The sequence below is a fragment of the Serpula lacrymans genome (assembly GCF_000218685.1).
Source record: "Serpula lacrymans var. lacrymans S7.9 unplaced genomic scaffold SERLAscaffold_1, whole genome shotgun sequence".
NCBI lineage: Eukaryota > Fungi > Basidiomycota > Agaricomycetes > Boletales > Serpulaceae > Serpula > Serpula lacrymans.
The window spans coordinates 4,721,549-4,737,338 of record NW_006763290.1 but is presented as its reverse complement, the minus strand read 5'-3'; the positions used below and the strand labels follow the sequence as shown (position 1 = coordinate 4,737,338).

Here is a 15,790-nt window from a genome sequence, read left to right as displayed (position 1 = left end):
CACGATCTATCGTCGTGGAAATTCAGTAAGTAACTCACTCCAAAGACTTTAATGACTTGATCGTCGCTTTCTGCGCTTTGATTTCACTTTGCGGGGAGGGCTTGACGAGAGCGTGGTCGTCGTTGTCGTAGATATGTTTTCTTTCGCTACTTTTATTGTTAAAGCCGGCACTAAGCTTCCGACTCGTTTCCAGGGACTGTACTTCTGCCCATTGACTGTTACGTCTTTTACCAGCTGGTGACAGCCTTTGACAATACGCTCATGGAAACGTCCAACCGTCCACATGTCAATGTTACGGATCATGATGTACACCCGCAGGATGTCACTAGGCCTGTTTAGTACCCACTCATGGAATGTTTCATTCCGATTGGTATTCTTTGCCCCTGAGTATGGTGCAGAATAGATGACCTCACGCTAGAATTAGCAAACAGTGTCGCGTGACAACTGTAAACTCACAGGGCGCCCCTCGGTTTCCTCCTTACACCAATCAACGTGCGCTCTCACCGTCCCATTGGCCCAGACAAGTCCTATAATTGGTGCTTGTATATTTAATGAATGAAGGTGACGGACGACACTCGCAGTTGCCATCCTATTCTGTCTGTATGCATCATCTAGGAGCGTGTGTATGGGCTTCTTATCTTCCCATACGCTGCTGATGAACTCGAAGCGAGGAAAATCAGGAAGCTGAGCACACGGCGTACTCTGATAGCTGAACGACGAGCCTTTTGTGGCACCTCCTGCCTTGGCTACGAGCGGATGGCTCTTCAGGACCTTGTAAGGCGACTTGGCTGAATGCGAGAGTGAGCGGGTGGTGGAGACGGGAACGAAGATGGCACAGTCTGGTACTGCGGTCTTCGTATTTAAAATTCGAGGCACAGACACGTCTGTGTCAGCTTGGAGGGGGATGATTGGTTGTGGTAAAGAGAGTGTACATTGAACGCTAAGCATGAGTCAGCATGAGAACATCAGAGGCTCGGCTCTACTGACCGATATGTACTATCTCTCACCGCGGGACTGCGGAGTGTATTGTAGCTGTAGGAATGTGGAATCAGAAAAATATGGTTATGTCGGCCACGCAGACTGACACATTCGCTTCAAAGTCTGCTTCAGACCATCTTTCTTCTGAACGCAGCATCCTGCAAAGACGTTTCCAGACGGAGAAGACCATAGTGACGTCTTCAAAAAGCTCGGCACTTTCACAGGTCTCAATGTTATCAGAGAACATGGTAGGGCATTCTTTGGAGGCTGAACGTATAAAGGCAGAGAAATCGGGTGTACATTTGAATGACTAGGAGATAAAAGTGAGAAAGTCAACTTTTCATTTGAGAGTCTTACCTCTTTTAACCAGCTTAAAGGTAATCTGGGTGCCACATCAAAGATGCAGTTCAATTCTTCTGAGAATTCTTCTGGTATATCAGTGGAAGAAACTTGTTCACAGCCTTGATATGTGGACCAAGTCTCAAAATGACCCAGGTTTCGAGAAATTCTACATTAAATGTACTTTGACATGACGCGAACGACGAGGGAAACCTGAGGAAACTCACTCAGATGCTGAGACAGAGCGGGTGTAAACCGGGACGGCCCTGGGTTTGCTAGCTTTTGGTTTAGATGACATGCTGAAGCTAGATATTAGAGAAGTGAGCCAAGCAACAATCATTTACACGCTCACCAGATACAAGAGAATGGTTTTGGTTTTGAAGGGTCGTAAGAAAGGCAAAGAGAACGTGAGTGGTCGTAAGACTGAATGGGACAAAGGGGGCTTCCTGACCTTTTCAAGTTCCCTCCCAGATTTGCTAAATGAATTCGAACATCCTGCCGTAACAACACAGCCTTTGAACACATAGCACAGCCAGTGCCGCGGAACCAAAATTCTACGGATACTACCCTCGAGTCCACACGAGAGTAAGAGTCGACTGAAGGTTACCCAGCCTGACAATGATAAAAGACCCACCATATACCATTCGAAGTTGAACTGCATCCGAATCACTTGCACTAACTTTATAGAAATGCTTGAATTGCCCGAAATTCCTAATGTCTAGAACCGGATATGCATGTAGTCTATCTCTACTAATAATCCACGCATTAGAACATTGAATCCATGAATTTCCGAGACGCCTCCACCCCAAGCTACGGGTAGCAATATCAGAGAAAGATGATCGACCAAATGAAACGTATGGACTCACGAATGTAGCAGCATTTGCGGGGAAAGCCTGTTAAGTGTCCCACATGAGCATTTGCCACAAGGCCATTGCCATAGAAGATAGATGATCACCCGTGTCATTGCTGGCCCAAAACCTTTCCAAAGTGCAGCCACGCCATCCTGAGCAATGGTCTTTCTTGCACAGTCCAAGAAACCAGAATACGTGCCAGTAGGCGCAGACTGCAGTCTTGATTTCAATACCTTTATAGAGTAAAAGTTAACATTTTTGATGTCTCACTGTATGAGAGAAGTCTTACGTCTGGGGGTATAGCGATTGCCCACATTGCAACACCAGCGGTACCACCTGCCATAATAACTGCACCCAAGTTCAGCTCAGATGACCCTTTCGTCGTCAGCATATTCTTGGTCACTTCATATGTAGCAAAGTAACTTATGTCGGACAACCATTAGTCTATCGTCAATCCTCATAGAAGAACTTCGAAGACGTACGCAGCACTCCCTGGGCCATCTCTGGCCAATGTCGCTCCAGTCCCTCTGAAAATACTACGAATACCACCTTCTCTGTATAAATGCTTCATGACATCGAAAACGCCCTTATATTTCTGCTCTGAGCCCCCTTGGCCTTGCACCTACTGCAAATGAGACTCGTAGCTTTTTTTTTTTTGGACCATCATACCTGTAGCAATACTTTTGCACGTTCCACAGGGGCAGTCACCAAGGTCGCCGGAATAGCCGATAGGAAACCAGCAGTCGCGAGCTCTGCGGTGGATAAGCTCTCGCTAGTACGATTGGGTGTGAATGAGAATATAAGTCGTTTTGATGCATCGTAAGCCTGAAAAACGGGTTTATGAGTATAGCAGATCAGTGAAATCCGTATACGCATTATGCCTTACCCAGAAGGATACCGCGAAAATCGGTGTTACACCGAGGAGTGGGGGGACCATACCGCGATAAAGGCTGCAGGAATCCGTGAAGATACGATGCCAAGATCGATCGTACAGTGATGCTTACCCAGTGACACCATCTCTAGCCAATGTTTTCCGCACTACATCGAGAGCACCAGTGTAGGCACCAGGCGCGGCGGTTTGTAGGCGTGTTTTGGTGAGATCAAACGGATGACCTGGTAGCGCCGTCAGACTCTGTTTCTGTTTCTATCTCGAGGCTATAGTGATTGGAAACTCACCAACGAGCACAGCAGAGGCTCCACCAAAACCACCGGCGATAAAAGACTTTGCATTTTCAAGTGCAGAATTCTTCGCTTCCTCCACTGCCGGTGCTTCACTGCTCTGAACCAATACATCAGTTTAAGATTATGCATGGATGTAGAAATACGTGCCATGGTGGCCTTGAATAAAGAGGATTTGGTAGCAGATGAAGACTGGGACGTGTAGTGCGGTGTTCCGCCTATGTTGTCGCGATCACGGCATTGGCTGCTGGTGCGGGTGCGGAGGTGCGGACTTGCGCATGATAAATGCAACCCACCAGCCGGTCTATCCGATCAAACTCCTCGAATAAATATTCACAGTAATCTTATCAGATTATTAAATACGTGTAAAGAACATAGTCTATCAAGTAACCTACAAACATAAAATGTGTACAGTCTATACATCCTTCATGAATCATCATCTCGTCCGAACCCACCGACCGGTTCATATGTCGCTTCCGTGGTGTCTCTGTTCCACACTATGCGAACCACATAGAAAAACAAGCAAATCAGACCGATACCCATCACACCCACGACAGTCGGTCCCCCATAAGCAATCCACCATAAAGGATGGTAAGGATCCAGCAGACGATCGATTTGAATTACGCCTCCAGTTCCTCCTCCTGTGGTAGCTCGGCCCCATGAAAGAACGCGCGCCCAATCTGCCTTTCCATTAGTACCTCGTGCACCCTTGATGCCTACCATGTAACCTGTCGCCGTCTTATCCTCCAATTCTTTGAAGACGATATCTCCGTAGATCGACGACGGTGATAATAGCGTCGTATATGTACCTAGTTCATCAAATGGTAATGGTCGGTTGTTGTTGATGACGTTGTACATGTCAAATGGCTCTGAGCCGCCAGAGGATGACGGGGGGGTGGGCACAAGGTGCTGGCTTACTATTTCTCGAAGGTGGTCAACGTTTTCGAATAGGCTTGTCAAGTTGTACTGCTTGAAAGCGTCATCAGTGGGGCATAGTAATGTCCAGCTCACGCCACTGAGGCCTTCCTGCTCCCACTGCGATCCTTCCGGAGGGGCAGTACCATTCAAGATCCAATCGAACCCAGCTTTCACCACCATACTGACCATCGTCGTCGCCTTAGCCGCCTTCATCAACTTCCCTACGTTCAACTCCACCGATCGAGGTATCATGAGGTCAGAGACTTGGTGGATGACGCCTGTGTTCGTTAGCATGTTCTTTGGGAATAGTTCACTCTTCATGCTGGGCCAACCTCCACTGGCGCTGAGAATAACTGTTCCATTTCCAGGCCGTTCAAGTTGTAGATCGGAACCTTCGAGGGTGGCAAAAGTACGTTGCGAACCTTCCACCAAATTTTGGGAGTACTCGACACCATCAATAATATGGTGCATGATCACGTGCTCTAGATCAGACTTGGAAGATGCCGCCAGTAAGTGATCACTAACGAGTGAACCCAGCCGTTTGAAAGCAGAATTAGGAGGAAGGAGGACAGTAGTCCGAGGAGTTGTCTTTAGCATCTCTGCAAGAGAAGTGGAAAATATAGCAGCAAGGAATGAAGAAAGCTCCAGGGAAGGTAAAGCCATAGCCAGCGGGTCAGATGGCGCTTCGAGGGGGCGCGACACGAAATAAATTACTGTGTTGTTGATTTCAACTAGAAGTTATGTGCATAAACGTACTCAGGCTAAGGCAAAATGAAACGTAAAACGTGGGATACATACGATGATCACCGATACTGCCAGCTCCACCAAATCTGACGTTTCTCTGGACAGAGGCCTGTTTTCCGTCATCGTCCACCTCGACGTCCAGCACCTGTCTTCCGCCATCCAGTCCGACGTCTTGAAGAACGGTTTCAAGTAGCATGCCATTCTTCAGCTTCTTCGGAAGCCATTTCCCCGGGATGAAATGGTATTGTAATAACTTCTTCAGCTCTTCGGTACCCTTTTTCGGTAAGCCATCGTCCTCAAACAACGATAAGACATCATCTTTCGGTGCCAAAATCGTATATTCAGTTTCAGTGTCATTGATCAGGTGGGTGAGGTTAACCGAGTGTATAAGAGAAATGAAGGAGGTGCAATTCAAAGCAAGAAGATACTTCTCAGGTGTTAATTGCAAAGCGCCTGGGGGGATAAGCAGCGAGGATACCAAATGCAAGACGCCATTGCTGGCGTAGATGTCAGGTTCTACAAGTTCGGCATCGGAGACCTTTATCTTATCATCCGATACTATTATTTCTAGCTTCGTTCCCTCCACAGAGGTAACTGAACGGCGTTAGTCGGCGGTGTATGGAACATCCAAACGTGAAGATACGTACAGTTAACAGCGGGTTTAAACGAATCAGACCACTTGACACGCCGCTCCACCACAGCGTGCATATTGACAATCCTGTTCAGGTCATCCGTGGCAAATTCGCTTTCGAGATAAAGGCGCTCTAGAGGGTCAAGCATCTGCCATGCGGAGTCGACAGGCATGAACAAAGTTAACTCAGGAGTCGTGTTGAGTAGCTTTTGAATGCTTGGAGTGACGACCTTGCGGAAGTAAGACAGCGATGGCTGCTGCAAAACAACTTGTTCTGATGTCATATGAGCACCGCATTCTGCGCAATAAAGTGGCGAAAAGGTCACAGACCTAGGTCAAGGGGTAACTCGAGTACCTCAGAAACACCGTACACAACTCCATTGTCAGCTGCCGCCTTCTCCTTTACTATCTTCACGCCTCCCTCCCCAAATGCATTAACGCCAACCCAAGATTCTTCATCCCTTGAAGTAATTCTGAGACGCTGTGGTTTGTTACCTAGGGTGCTTTGAGGTAATGGCATCCATGGTGGAGATGGTGGGGGTTCATTCGTTGGAGGCTCGACGTAAGGTTTAGGAAAATGAAGTGTTTCGAGAACATGTGGGGTTGAGTCGGTAGGCAAAGTCGGCAGAGTGTAATTGAGTAGGTGATAGAAAAGCTGCTGCCGTAGCCTCTCCTGCACATTGTCGGCAAATAAAGAGAAGCCGTTCTCCGTGAGAGCATCACGCCAAAGGCCGTTAGTGAGGGAGTGATGTTCGACAGCATCATTAGTTGGTGCAAAGAAAGTGCTGCCATTCAGTTTGTTTAAGGTCGGGATGAGTCTTGTGCGTTGCAGTAAAGAAAGGAGTAAAGTATAGTCTTCGTCTGCGTTGAGGATGTCGACCAAAGTCGAGGACTGAACTGTTGGTGGTCGAGCCCATTGCACCTGGGAGGAAGCCACCAACGAGACCAGGGAGAGGACGGAAAGAGGGATGCAGCCCAGAAGATGCATATTGTGGTATAAGAGTGAGGCCGCAGAATCGCTGACGGTGATGGTCGCAGCGGAAAGACCAGACAGCCGCAGTAAAGGATTGTTGTGCTTTCAAATGGCGTTGGACTATGACGGGGTAAGGCTCTGGAGTATTCCCGTAGTACCAACAGCCACAAACATACACGGAACGCTAAACGCTAGGCTTGCGGCACCATACCACAGAGCAACGTGCACTTTGGCGGTTTGACGGTTACATGTCTCATATCTGCCCAGTCAAATATGCGCAATTGCTGCATGATTCCATTGGCTCCACCTTTTAAAACACGCAGGACACCATCATGTTCAATATCGTCGAGGCACTATCGTACTGGTGCACTACTAGGTTGGATCATTTCCTTCGTAAATGTTAACGTATTGTGTTCGTTTTAGACGAGTCTGGTCTTATTCCATACAAGCGCATTTTCCATTCTATTGAGGGATATATCGTCGCCCAAGGTCCGGTATCGAAGCAATGCGACGTGTCTTACCCTAGGCTGGTGATCATTTAGTTTATTCCGCCGACCTCGTTTCTACCATGAAGTATATGGTCGCTTGACTCCTATACACGTGCAGGTGGGATTGGATCAATATCTGACACCAACAAAATGCTAGGCCGTCTTCTCCAACGTCAGACGGCGATGTTGTGACTCATCAATAGACCATTCTCGTTGTGTTGCGTGCAGCACCAAAGGAGCAGAGTCTATCCTATCTTAACTTGGCGATCATGTGGGTAATAATAACTGGGCACGGGAATCAAATCAGATCAGTAAATCAGTTTGTCTTCACGTTATATAGTGTTTCACATGCCATCGCGGTGAAAGCTACGTGTCGTGAAGCTCATGAAGATTCTGAAAGAACAGCACTTGTCAAGACTAAAGTGGAGTTACAGACTACTAATACATGTTACATGTATACATTTCCTTAATTCACTATTTTCTCGCAAGCCAGCAATGACTCGCATCATTGATTATGATATGGGCTTTTGGCTCCTCGGATTCTATCCACCCTCAAATTTCTCTCTCAAAGCAACATTGCATGTCGAACCCCGGAAAAAAAGTAGGATGGCGCAAGGGACGCCCCCAGACCTGTACGAAGCAGTATTAGTGCTTCGAGGACTTTTTTCCTTCCAGAGGTGACGGTGGATCATCAGCATCAGCACGTTCATCGTCACTGATATCAATATCAATTAATTCTCCACCTTCATCTTCCTGAAAGTATAGTTTGATTTTCAACAAGGAAATCTTTACTGAATTCGAATATTCCTACCTCACTCTCATCAGGATCCGACAGTCTACTATTAGACATAGTAAAGGGTCTCGCCCCTGTCAGTAGACCAGACCGTTGCAACATATCAATTTTTGCGTCCATCTTCATTTCGTTTTGCTCGACCTATGAATCGCTAGTTTAGCTGAGAAGATCGAAGCCAGACTCGTGAAAAGAATCACCTCAGTCATCAACCGTCTCGTATACATGTTTTCCATTGCGCGCATCCTTTCGTCCATTTCCTTCATGACCTCTTCACGTGTATCTGCTTCGATAATTGCGCAGCGCATCTCAGCCTCATATAACTTAGTTATCCGCGGGAGTAATTAATCATGAGAAATCGGAAAAGTGAATGATAATACAACATACCCGTAGGCGTAGTTCTTCGACTTCGTCGAAAAGGGCATCTACCAATGGGTTGATGGGCTCGTCATCATCATTAGGGTCATAATCCGCTTCACCAGCCTCTTCGTCCTCTGATAGTAGATATTAGCAAGCAAGCTCATAGCCTTCGTGCACTCCGCGTACCTTCAAGCACCTCTAGTTGGGCTTCGCTTATCTTCCTACCCGGTCCAATGCTCGATATCGTTACTTTTCGTGTCGTTGCTTTCGGTAAACCAGAAGCCCAGGATCTATCAGAATTACCTGGTACCGCAGCAGATCGCTTAGTAGGACTAGCTGGTATACGAGGGATTGGGGCATTGTTCATAGTGGTATAGACTTCTCGTGTAAGCGCCGAAAACTTCATAACATGCGAGTTTTCATCAAAGCCGGTATCATAAGGATTTACGTTTACGATCATGACCTGCGGTGATGAAGTACACCCAGTGAAAGTCGACTCTGTCAAGTGTTTGAAGCGCTACTTACCACTTTCCCATCTCCCGTAAAGTAGTCCATTAAGACTTCTGTGAGCTTGCTATGTCTAAAAGGAACAACGGCTAGGCCCTTCTTAACGTCTCTTGTGTCAGTGCGACCGGCGTTGGTCAGACTTTGAGCTACACGTTTCTGATTGGCTTTCATGACCTGCATGACATGGCTTAACCTCTGGACATCAAATAAATCGCAGAACTAAGCACCTCCATACATTGCCCAAGAACCATGAGAGATTTGTTGATATTACCCGCCTCCTTCAGTCTGTCACCTGTAGTCTGAGTGTGTTTTGTGCGCTCGGAACCGGCAAGATCCACTAGAGTCAGACGAGATATTTGAAGAGAAGTAGGATCCTAGGTCCTCATGTATTTTAAATCCAAGTCGGTACATCTTGATGGGAAGATATTCACTTACATCCCTTTCTCCTCTATGTCCCCTCACGACCCTGAGTGTGACCAGCCCATGACTTCTACTACTTTGGCTATTAGCAAGAGTGCCGAAGACGCGCCTGTGGAGTTGACCAAGTTTGACCAAAGATTTTGCTTGCGAGGCACTGGTGGTACGGAATTGTCGAAGGCCAGCGATATATTTCCCTGAGCTTCCCCAAGTTGCATCGTCCAAAGAGTCGGTGGGTGGAGATGGCTTTACTGTAAGGGCTTTACGAGTCAAAAGTAGTGGATGGGCAGGAGAATGAGTGGTCAAGTTTGCAGCCTTGGGGAAATGACTGGCTGCGTTTCCATGTACTCCATCGTTTACAGAAGCCAGAAGATCATACACCTTTTCATTGTATACTTCTGCATAGGATAACCAGATCGAGTATTCATAGTTACGATCCAACTTGATGGTTGTAGGATCGACATCATCGTCAGACACAGCATTCTGGAGATGTTCAGCGAGGACTTCGGCTAGCATAGGTTCTTCGGACGATATGTTAATGTCGAGGGGAAGCGAAGACTCAGATGAGTTCGCTAATTCGACGCCATGCAGGCGCACGGGGCGATACTGCACAGGGTATGTTAACATATAACACCAGGATTATATGAAAATTACAAACACGACCGTCGTTGTGCAATCCTTCGATGCTATTGAATATGGCATCTAAAGCTCGTGGTAAAATTCCTGCTGATCCTGGTTCATTTCCTCCTTGAACGGTGTATGTTTTACCAGAGTTCGTCACTCCGTACGTAAATAGAAGCCCATTTTGGCCGTCAAGTAGGTCACGGACTAATGGTAATGTTGTCTTTTCGAAAAACTCAGACTGGTGGGTAGCTGGAGGGAAAACATGGGAAAATTTATAGATGGAGGAAGGAACGACGGTCGAGAAAGGAAAGCGGGGTCGCGACTGGTTGTATTGGGCGTCTGCATTTGGCTCTGTCATGCGAACGGAAGTATCTGACAGAGGTTCAAGATAAGGCGTTGAAGTCGCCTCTTCACCAAGTTGCGGGCGAATTCGAAGAAAGGCCTGACGGACATCGATCAGACGGTGAGAGGTACGATATGGCAGAACACAGTACCATTATAGGTTCTCGATCTGCATCAATGGCAGATTTTCCTTTGCCAGCCTTGGGCACTGATGCTGCAGCTTTCTTGGGTTTCGCATCGGGAGAGTTTGCGCGATTTATTACCAGGGGCTTGCGGACTGTCTTTGAAGGCTGGGTTGTGGTACCTGTTGCTTTCGTGCCAGTAGCAGCTTTTGCTCGCGTTACTCTTGGTCCTGTAGGGCTGGGGGGAGGATTTGTGGGTTTGGTTCGCGTCGAGGAACGAGTGGCGGGCGCGTTTTGTTTTCCGACCATGGCGTTGAATACAGAAACGTTAGTAGGAATGTCGGGAAAGTCCGAAAGTATCATGTATGGGCAAAGAGCCGGCGTTCGTTGGACCGAACGACGTTAACAGGACTACTCTTGCCCACCACATTATATCTGCGAAACAGGCGGGGATGAGCCGTGGTTGCATCCGATATTAGCTCATAAACATTGCAGGGCAAACATCATGCTGGATCTCGTCAGAACATTCACCGGCTGTCCCGCTGGTCCTCTGCAACACCTCATTCTTCCTCATGCAACGCTCATAGTGCGTGTTTTCGCATAGCAAACCTGTCTATCTGTAGCGCATCTGAAACATATTTCTCAGGTTTATCCTTCTGCTGAATCGGTCGTATTGCTGCACGCTAGTACTCTTACCCTGGTCCGCGTCCTGGCTTTCGAAGAAGTATTTCCCGCCATCCATTCCAGACAAAGCGTGTCTTACCTTGCTGTTGATCCTGGAATGAAGCTTGTACGTTATATATTCGCGTTTACTCTAATCTCATAGGTGACCTCATGTTTTCCACGAAGTAGATAGTAGCGTCCATGGGTACACGTATAGCAGTGTGGTCATTATCCGAAGTTGATAACAAAACTTGGCGAATCCATTCTTCGCTTATATTTCCGGAGGATGATAATGTGACAACGTTAGAATCGAGGTCCGGTAAATGCTCTTTTCGTTAATTTGGTGATTGCCCTTGAACCCCCTGAATGTGTAGGGCTTTTGGCCGTTGGAAGCCAGAGTGGTCTGTCCGTCTTCACTCTCATTTTAGATGACGGTCTTCCAACATGGTCAAAAAAGTGGTCATCTTCGTACGTTGGACGATTTTGATATTGCCTTAGTCCTTATATTCAAAGGTCGTAGTGCGGTTACACCATACATCGCTGCTTTTGCTCCGTCACTCACCAATATTGCAACAACAGCACAAGTACGCTTTTTCGAAAGTCACTATGTCATAGCGTAACATCCACACACAGAGCGAGAGATTAGTAAGATTGTATTCGACAACTTCTGGTCGACAGACCCAAAGCATTCCTCATGCACGACCCGTCATCAATATGAAGTGGCGATACCCTCAAGCATCAAGTCGGTCAGTATCCATGGTCATTTATGTATGTTAACTTTGGTTAACTTGATGTAGTGATGATGTAGCATTATACACCATCACATCAGATTCCGTTCTTCGCATTTTTCTTCCTGTCATAGATTCCCCTCAGCGCCTTCAGCTCCATGCCTCTTTGGATCTGTTCTTATCCCTACCACTCTCGGTTGCATATACTCAGAGCTTGAAGGGAGCGGAATCTAAGATAATATGGCTCGACAGAGCTGTACTTAGTAACGTGTTGAACGCCAATCTACAACTCAGATCGCAAAATGACGACCCTCAGCTTAAGAAGATGCAAGAAATCAGCAACGAGGGATGGGATCTATTCGTTAGAATACTCGGAGATGGCTCATATATCACCACTGTGGTTGCTGTAAGTTTTCAGGACTACTATGGCATTTGACGGTTATTCACATTATTCAGAATATCGATCGCAGGCCCCCTACACTTCTGCAGCAATATACCCTGATACATTCAGAGCCTCGAGTTCTCTCACTTCTTCCTTTGCATTTTTACTTTTTGCCTAATCCAGATTCCACTTGCCTGACGCTAGTCACTTCGCCTCCTTTATCGACTCATGACTTATCAGTTGCACCTTTTATCGACGGGAAATCTGACGCATTACGCTCCCGTGCTCGTGGCATAGAAAAAATTTCACAAGACGAAGCCAAGATTGTGCGACTAGTCAGAACGCCGTCTGGAAATGGTGTGGGGGTTGTCAGGTCTGAAGGTGGGTCAGTATGGAGAATTTCTGAGAATGGCTCCAACATGGTTCGAAGTGGCCAATGGTCTGCAGCTGATCATGTAGTAATACTGGGAGGGGGTAGCAAATCCTCTTTTCATAGAAGGCGTACAACTAAAGTTCTTTGTAGGAAATCTATATGCCACTTATTCTTCACAGGACACTACCTTAACCCTTCACTCGCACCCCATCGTGACTCTTTCCATTCCACCAGTAAACTTTCTCTTTTCTCTCCCATATGATCATAGTCAGGAGTATATCATCGCCATCACGACAGATTTCGACATCATTCGAATACGCGTAACACTCATACCACACTTTTCACTCATGCTACAGTCTCGAAATTCGTTACCCCTACCACAACTTCCGCTACTCCTGCTTCCAGTAGATCCCATGGCGTGGAGCGGTGATCAATTGCGGGAGGAGCATGATGTTCTGCTCAGTGTATCCGATGAAGGAAGGCTAGAGTTTTGGGTACCTGAGGAAGGAACATCTCTGGGATGGAGAAGCTCGGGGAGTGTCAAAACAGGGAGGAGAAAAGTTAGGATGGCTAGGTGTAGCTCAGCCAAAAAAACAGCCTTGGGTAAATATATTTGCCCTTGCCTGCCCCCGATGTGTAACTATTGACACCTCATGTGGTAGTGGTACGACAACCAGATGGTGAAGAACTCACGATATGGGATTCAAAGGAGTCTGAATTTGCTTCTGGGCTGGAGTATCGTCGAATGCTTAGGTATTTCTAACCCTCACAGCCGACAAAAACAAGACTAAATTTATCCTTACTGGGCAGTTTGTCTGAGCGCATCAATGATCTAGATTGGACATCGACACCAGATAAACAATCTATCCTGGCAGTTGGATTCACTACTTATGTCGAGTTTCTTTGCCAGCAACGAATGACTTACTTTGACGATGAACCTGGTTGGGTAGTTTGTTGGAAAATTTCAATTGAGCAGTACGTTTATCATCCCCCAATATGAATTGTAAGTAAGCTAACTTATGTGGTTAATCAAGATTTGTTCCGTACCCCATCAGTGACTCGATATGGCTTGCCAATGGGTCTTTCCTGGTGGGGGCTGGACATCAGCTATTTCTTTTTGGGCAGCCCAAATCCTCAGATGGAAGGGAAGCCACGGAGGGCCTCTTCGAGCACGTCGCACGGCATAATGGACCTTTGGATGATTACCACCCTCAAATGTTACTTCAGTGTCTACTTTGGGGTTCGCATGCGCCTCCTAGTCCATCCAATTAGTCATTTCTAACATATTTCGATACTCTAGGTAAGGTAGAACTCGTTAAAGAAGTCATTGTCAATTTAGCTCGTAGCCTTCAAGTCGCTCGGGAGAGTGGACTGCAAGCTGCTCAGTGGCAATCTATTCCTACTGAACAATATTTACGTCCAAACCCCGCGCGAAATTCGGTACGTATCTTTTGTCCTGAAACGTCTGTTGACATCTGAACGAGCTACGTCAGGGCAAAAGATCAGCAAAACTATACAATTCTCTATTTGATAACATAAGAGAACAACCGTATGTTAGTTTCTCACACAGCGTTGATTAATCTCACCTCTTATAGTCCTCAAGACGGTGAATTTTCTCGTCCATTAGTCATGTCTCTCATAGAGAACTTGGAGGCGCAACCACTACCTCATCTGACTCCAAATGAGCACGCCCATTTACTGGTTCTCATCCAGACAACTTTAGAGGTAAACTGACTGTATTTTTGCTGAGAGACACTAAACTAAACTTCTTCATAAAGGTCGATGAACAGCATCGCGCTTTGGATGCTAATGGCTTGCGCTATGTAATGTCGATGCGATCTTTCTACATTCTCAACCATCGCGCCTCTTCGGATCCCAATAGCCCCCAGTCTAAAGGATCGATACCTAGGCACGTAGGGTGGAGAGAGCGGCTACGATATCGGGATATGATATGGGCTTTTCATAGCGAAAGCCAGGAGATTCTACTCGATATATCGACTACTGCATGCAAAGGGAAAATGCGCTGGTCTGATGCAAGAGCTTTGGGAGTCTTTCTTTGGCTGAACTCAACAGAAACAATCGTGAGTTCTGCTAATGAGTTTTTCGGGCCAGGCTTAAGGACTAATGAACTTGCAGAAATCTCAGATTGAAGTCATTGCAAGAAATGAATATATGGCGGACGGAAAACGTGATCCTACTACTTGTTCATTATTTTACTTTGCGTTAGGTAAGGTTAAGTTAGTGCAGGGTTTATGGAGACAAGCCGCTTGGCACAAGGAGCAGGCAATGATGTTAAAATTTCTGAACAATGATTTCACTCAACCGCGATGGCGAACGGCAGCTTTGAAGAATGCATATGCTCTGCTAGGCAAGCAAAGGTTTGGTGGGTCTCTTTTGTACAGCTTTTACTTTGAGCTTCTGAGCGCCGTCCGCCTGTAGAGTATGCTGCTGCCTTTTTCTTGCTAGGTAATAGTTTGAAAGACGCGGTCAATGTTTGCATCAAGCAGCTATCGGATTTCCAGCTCGCTATTGCACTCGCTCGTGCTGTTGAACAGGATCAAGAGAAACCAGTGTTATGTGACATTCTCAGAAATACAGTCATACCTACGGCTTTTGGAAAGGGAAATCGGTGGCTAGGTAGCTGGGCATTTTGGCTGCTCCACCGTCGAGATCTTGCCGTCAGGATTTTACTGGTAAGCACACATTTCTCCTGAAGTACAAACGTTGAAACTGACTACGTTCAACAGACTCCCCTAACTGATATCGCAGACTCCTTGGACATCCGCGTCCAAGAGATCGGTGAACCTCATTACGACGACCCAAGCCTTGCATTACTGTTTTCACAACTTAAGTCGAAAACCTTGCAGGCCGCCAAAGGAACGAGTGAAATATCGGGACAATCCGAATTCAATTTCGTCCTACAAATGGCACGAGTGTTTTGCAGGATGGGTCAGTGATCTTGGTTATCATTTATCATAGGGGCGGATGTTCACACTTTTGACAGGTTGCCATTCACTGGCCCTCGATCTTGTCCAGTCTTGGTCATTTGAGCGGCCATCGACGTACTTGCATGAAGCTCCAGAGCAGAAGCCAGATCATTCTGCAGTACCTTCAAGTTCATCAACATCACGCCATTCTGCATTCGCACTTGAGCCGGCGTTCCGCAGACAGTCATCCATAATGATTGATATGGACGTATCGTCCCTCCCTTCAACGCGCAAGGCATCCCCGTCTCCTGGTGTCCGCAGTGGGTCGCCACAAGAGCCTACGAAGAAGGAAGATGTGGGTTCCTTCGAGAGAAAGGCTGGCTTGGGGAAGTTGATGAAGTCGGCTAAGCACGATGTTCAGGTGCCAGAATTTAACATGGATGCATTTTTCTGA

At 46.8% G+C, this 15,790-nt stretch overlaps 3 protein-coding genes across 3 annotated transcripts; 1 reads left to right on the top strand and 2 right to left on the bottom strand.

Moving 5' to 3' along the window:
* Positions 1 to 48: 48 nt before the first annotated feature.
* On the bottom strand, positions 49 to 6,628 carry SERLADRAFT_432589 (uncharacterized protein; the record flags this gene model as incomplete). Its single annotated transcript, XM_007312749.1, has 19 exons — positions 49 to 414; positions 457 to 940; positions 988 to 1,032; positions 1,086 to 1,288; positions 1,336 to 1,486; positions 1,545 to 1,622; positions 2,090 to 2,127; positions 2,184 to 2,210; positions 2,273 to 2,401; positions 2,458 to 2,590; positions 2,651 to 2,790; positions 2,838 to 2,993; positions 3,055 to 3,118; positions 3,173 to 3,281; positions 3,345 to 3,447; positions 3,807 to 4,996; positions 5,064 to 5,603; positions 5,657 to 5,914; positions 5,971 to 6,628. 19 exons carry the CDS (start codon positions 6,626 to 6,628, stop codon positions 49 to 51), a joined length of 4,872 nt encoding a protein of 1,623 aa, XP_007312811.1.
* Positions 6,629 to 7,506: 878 nt separating this feature from the next.
* Positions 7,507 to 10,157, bottom strand: SERLADRAFT_359061 (uncharacterized protein; the record flags this gene model as incomplete). The annotated part of the gene is made up of 10 exons (XM_007312748.1): positions 7,507 to 7,854; positions 7,913 to 8,035; positions 8,092 to 8,214; positions 8,279 to 8,385; positions 8,438 to 8,714; positions 8,777 to 8,932; positions 8,986 to 9,132; positions 9,194 to 9,435; positions 9,505 to 9,616; positions 9,834 to 10,157. The coding sequence occupies 10 exons, from the start codon at positions 10,155 to 10,157 to the stop codon at positions 7,747 to 7,749; spliced, it is 1,719 nt and encodes a 572-aa protein (XP_007312810.1).
* A 611-nt stretch (positions 10,158 to 10,768) lies between these two features.
* On the top strand, positions 10,769 to 15,790 carry SERLADRAFT_432587 (uncharacterized protein; the record flags this gene model as incomplete). Its single annotated transcript, XM_007312747.1, has 20 exons — positions 10,769 to 10,849; positions 10,910 to 11,053; positions 11,116 to 11,245; positions 11,301 to 11,394; positions 11,447 to 11,510; positions 11,560 to 11,672; positions 11,724 to 12,060; positions 12,111 to 12,417; positions 12,533 to 13,012; positions 13,072 to 13,162; positions 13,220 to 13,384; positions 13,444 to 13,649; positions 13,710 to 13,849; positions 13,903 to 13,958; positions 14,005 to 14,134; positions 14,188 to 14,490; positions 14,546 to 14,792; positions 14,849 to 15,102; positions 15,157 to 15,358; positions 15,414 to 15,790. 20 exons carry the CDS (start codon positions 10,769 to 10,771, stop codon positions 15,788 to 15,790), a joined length of 3,921 nt encoding a protein of 1,306 aa, XP_007312809.1.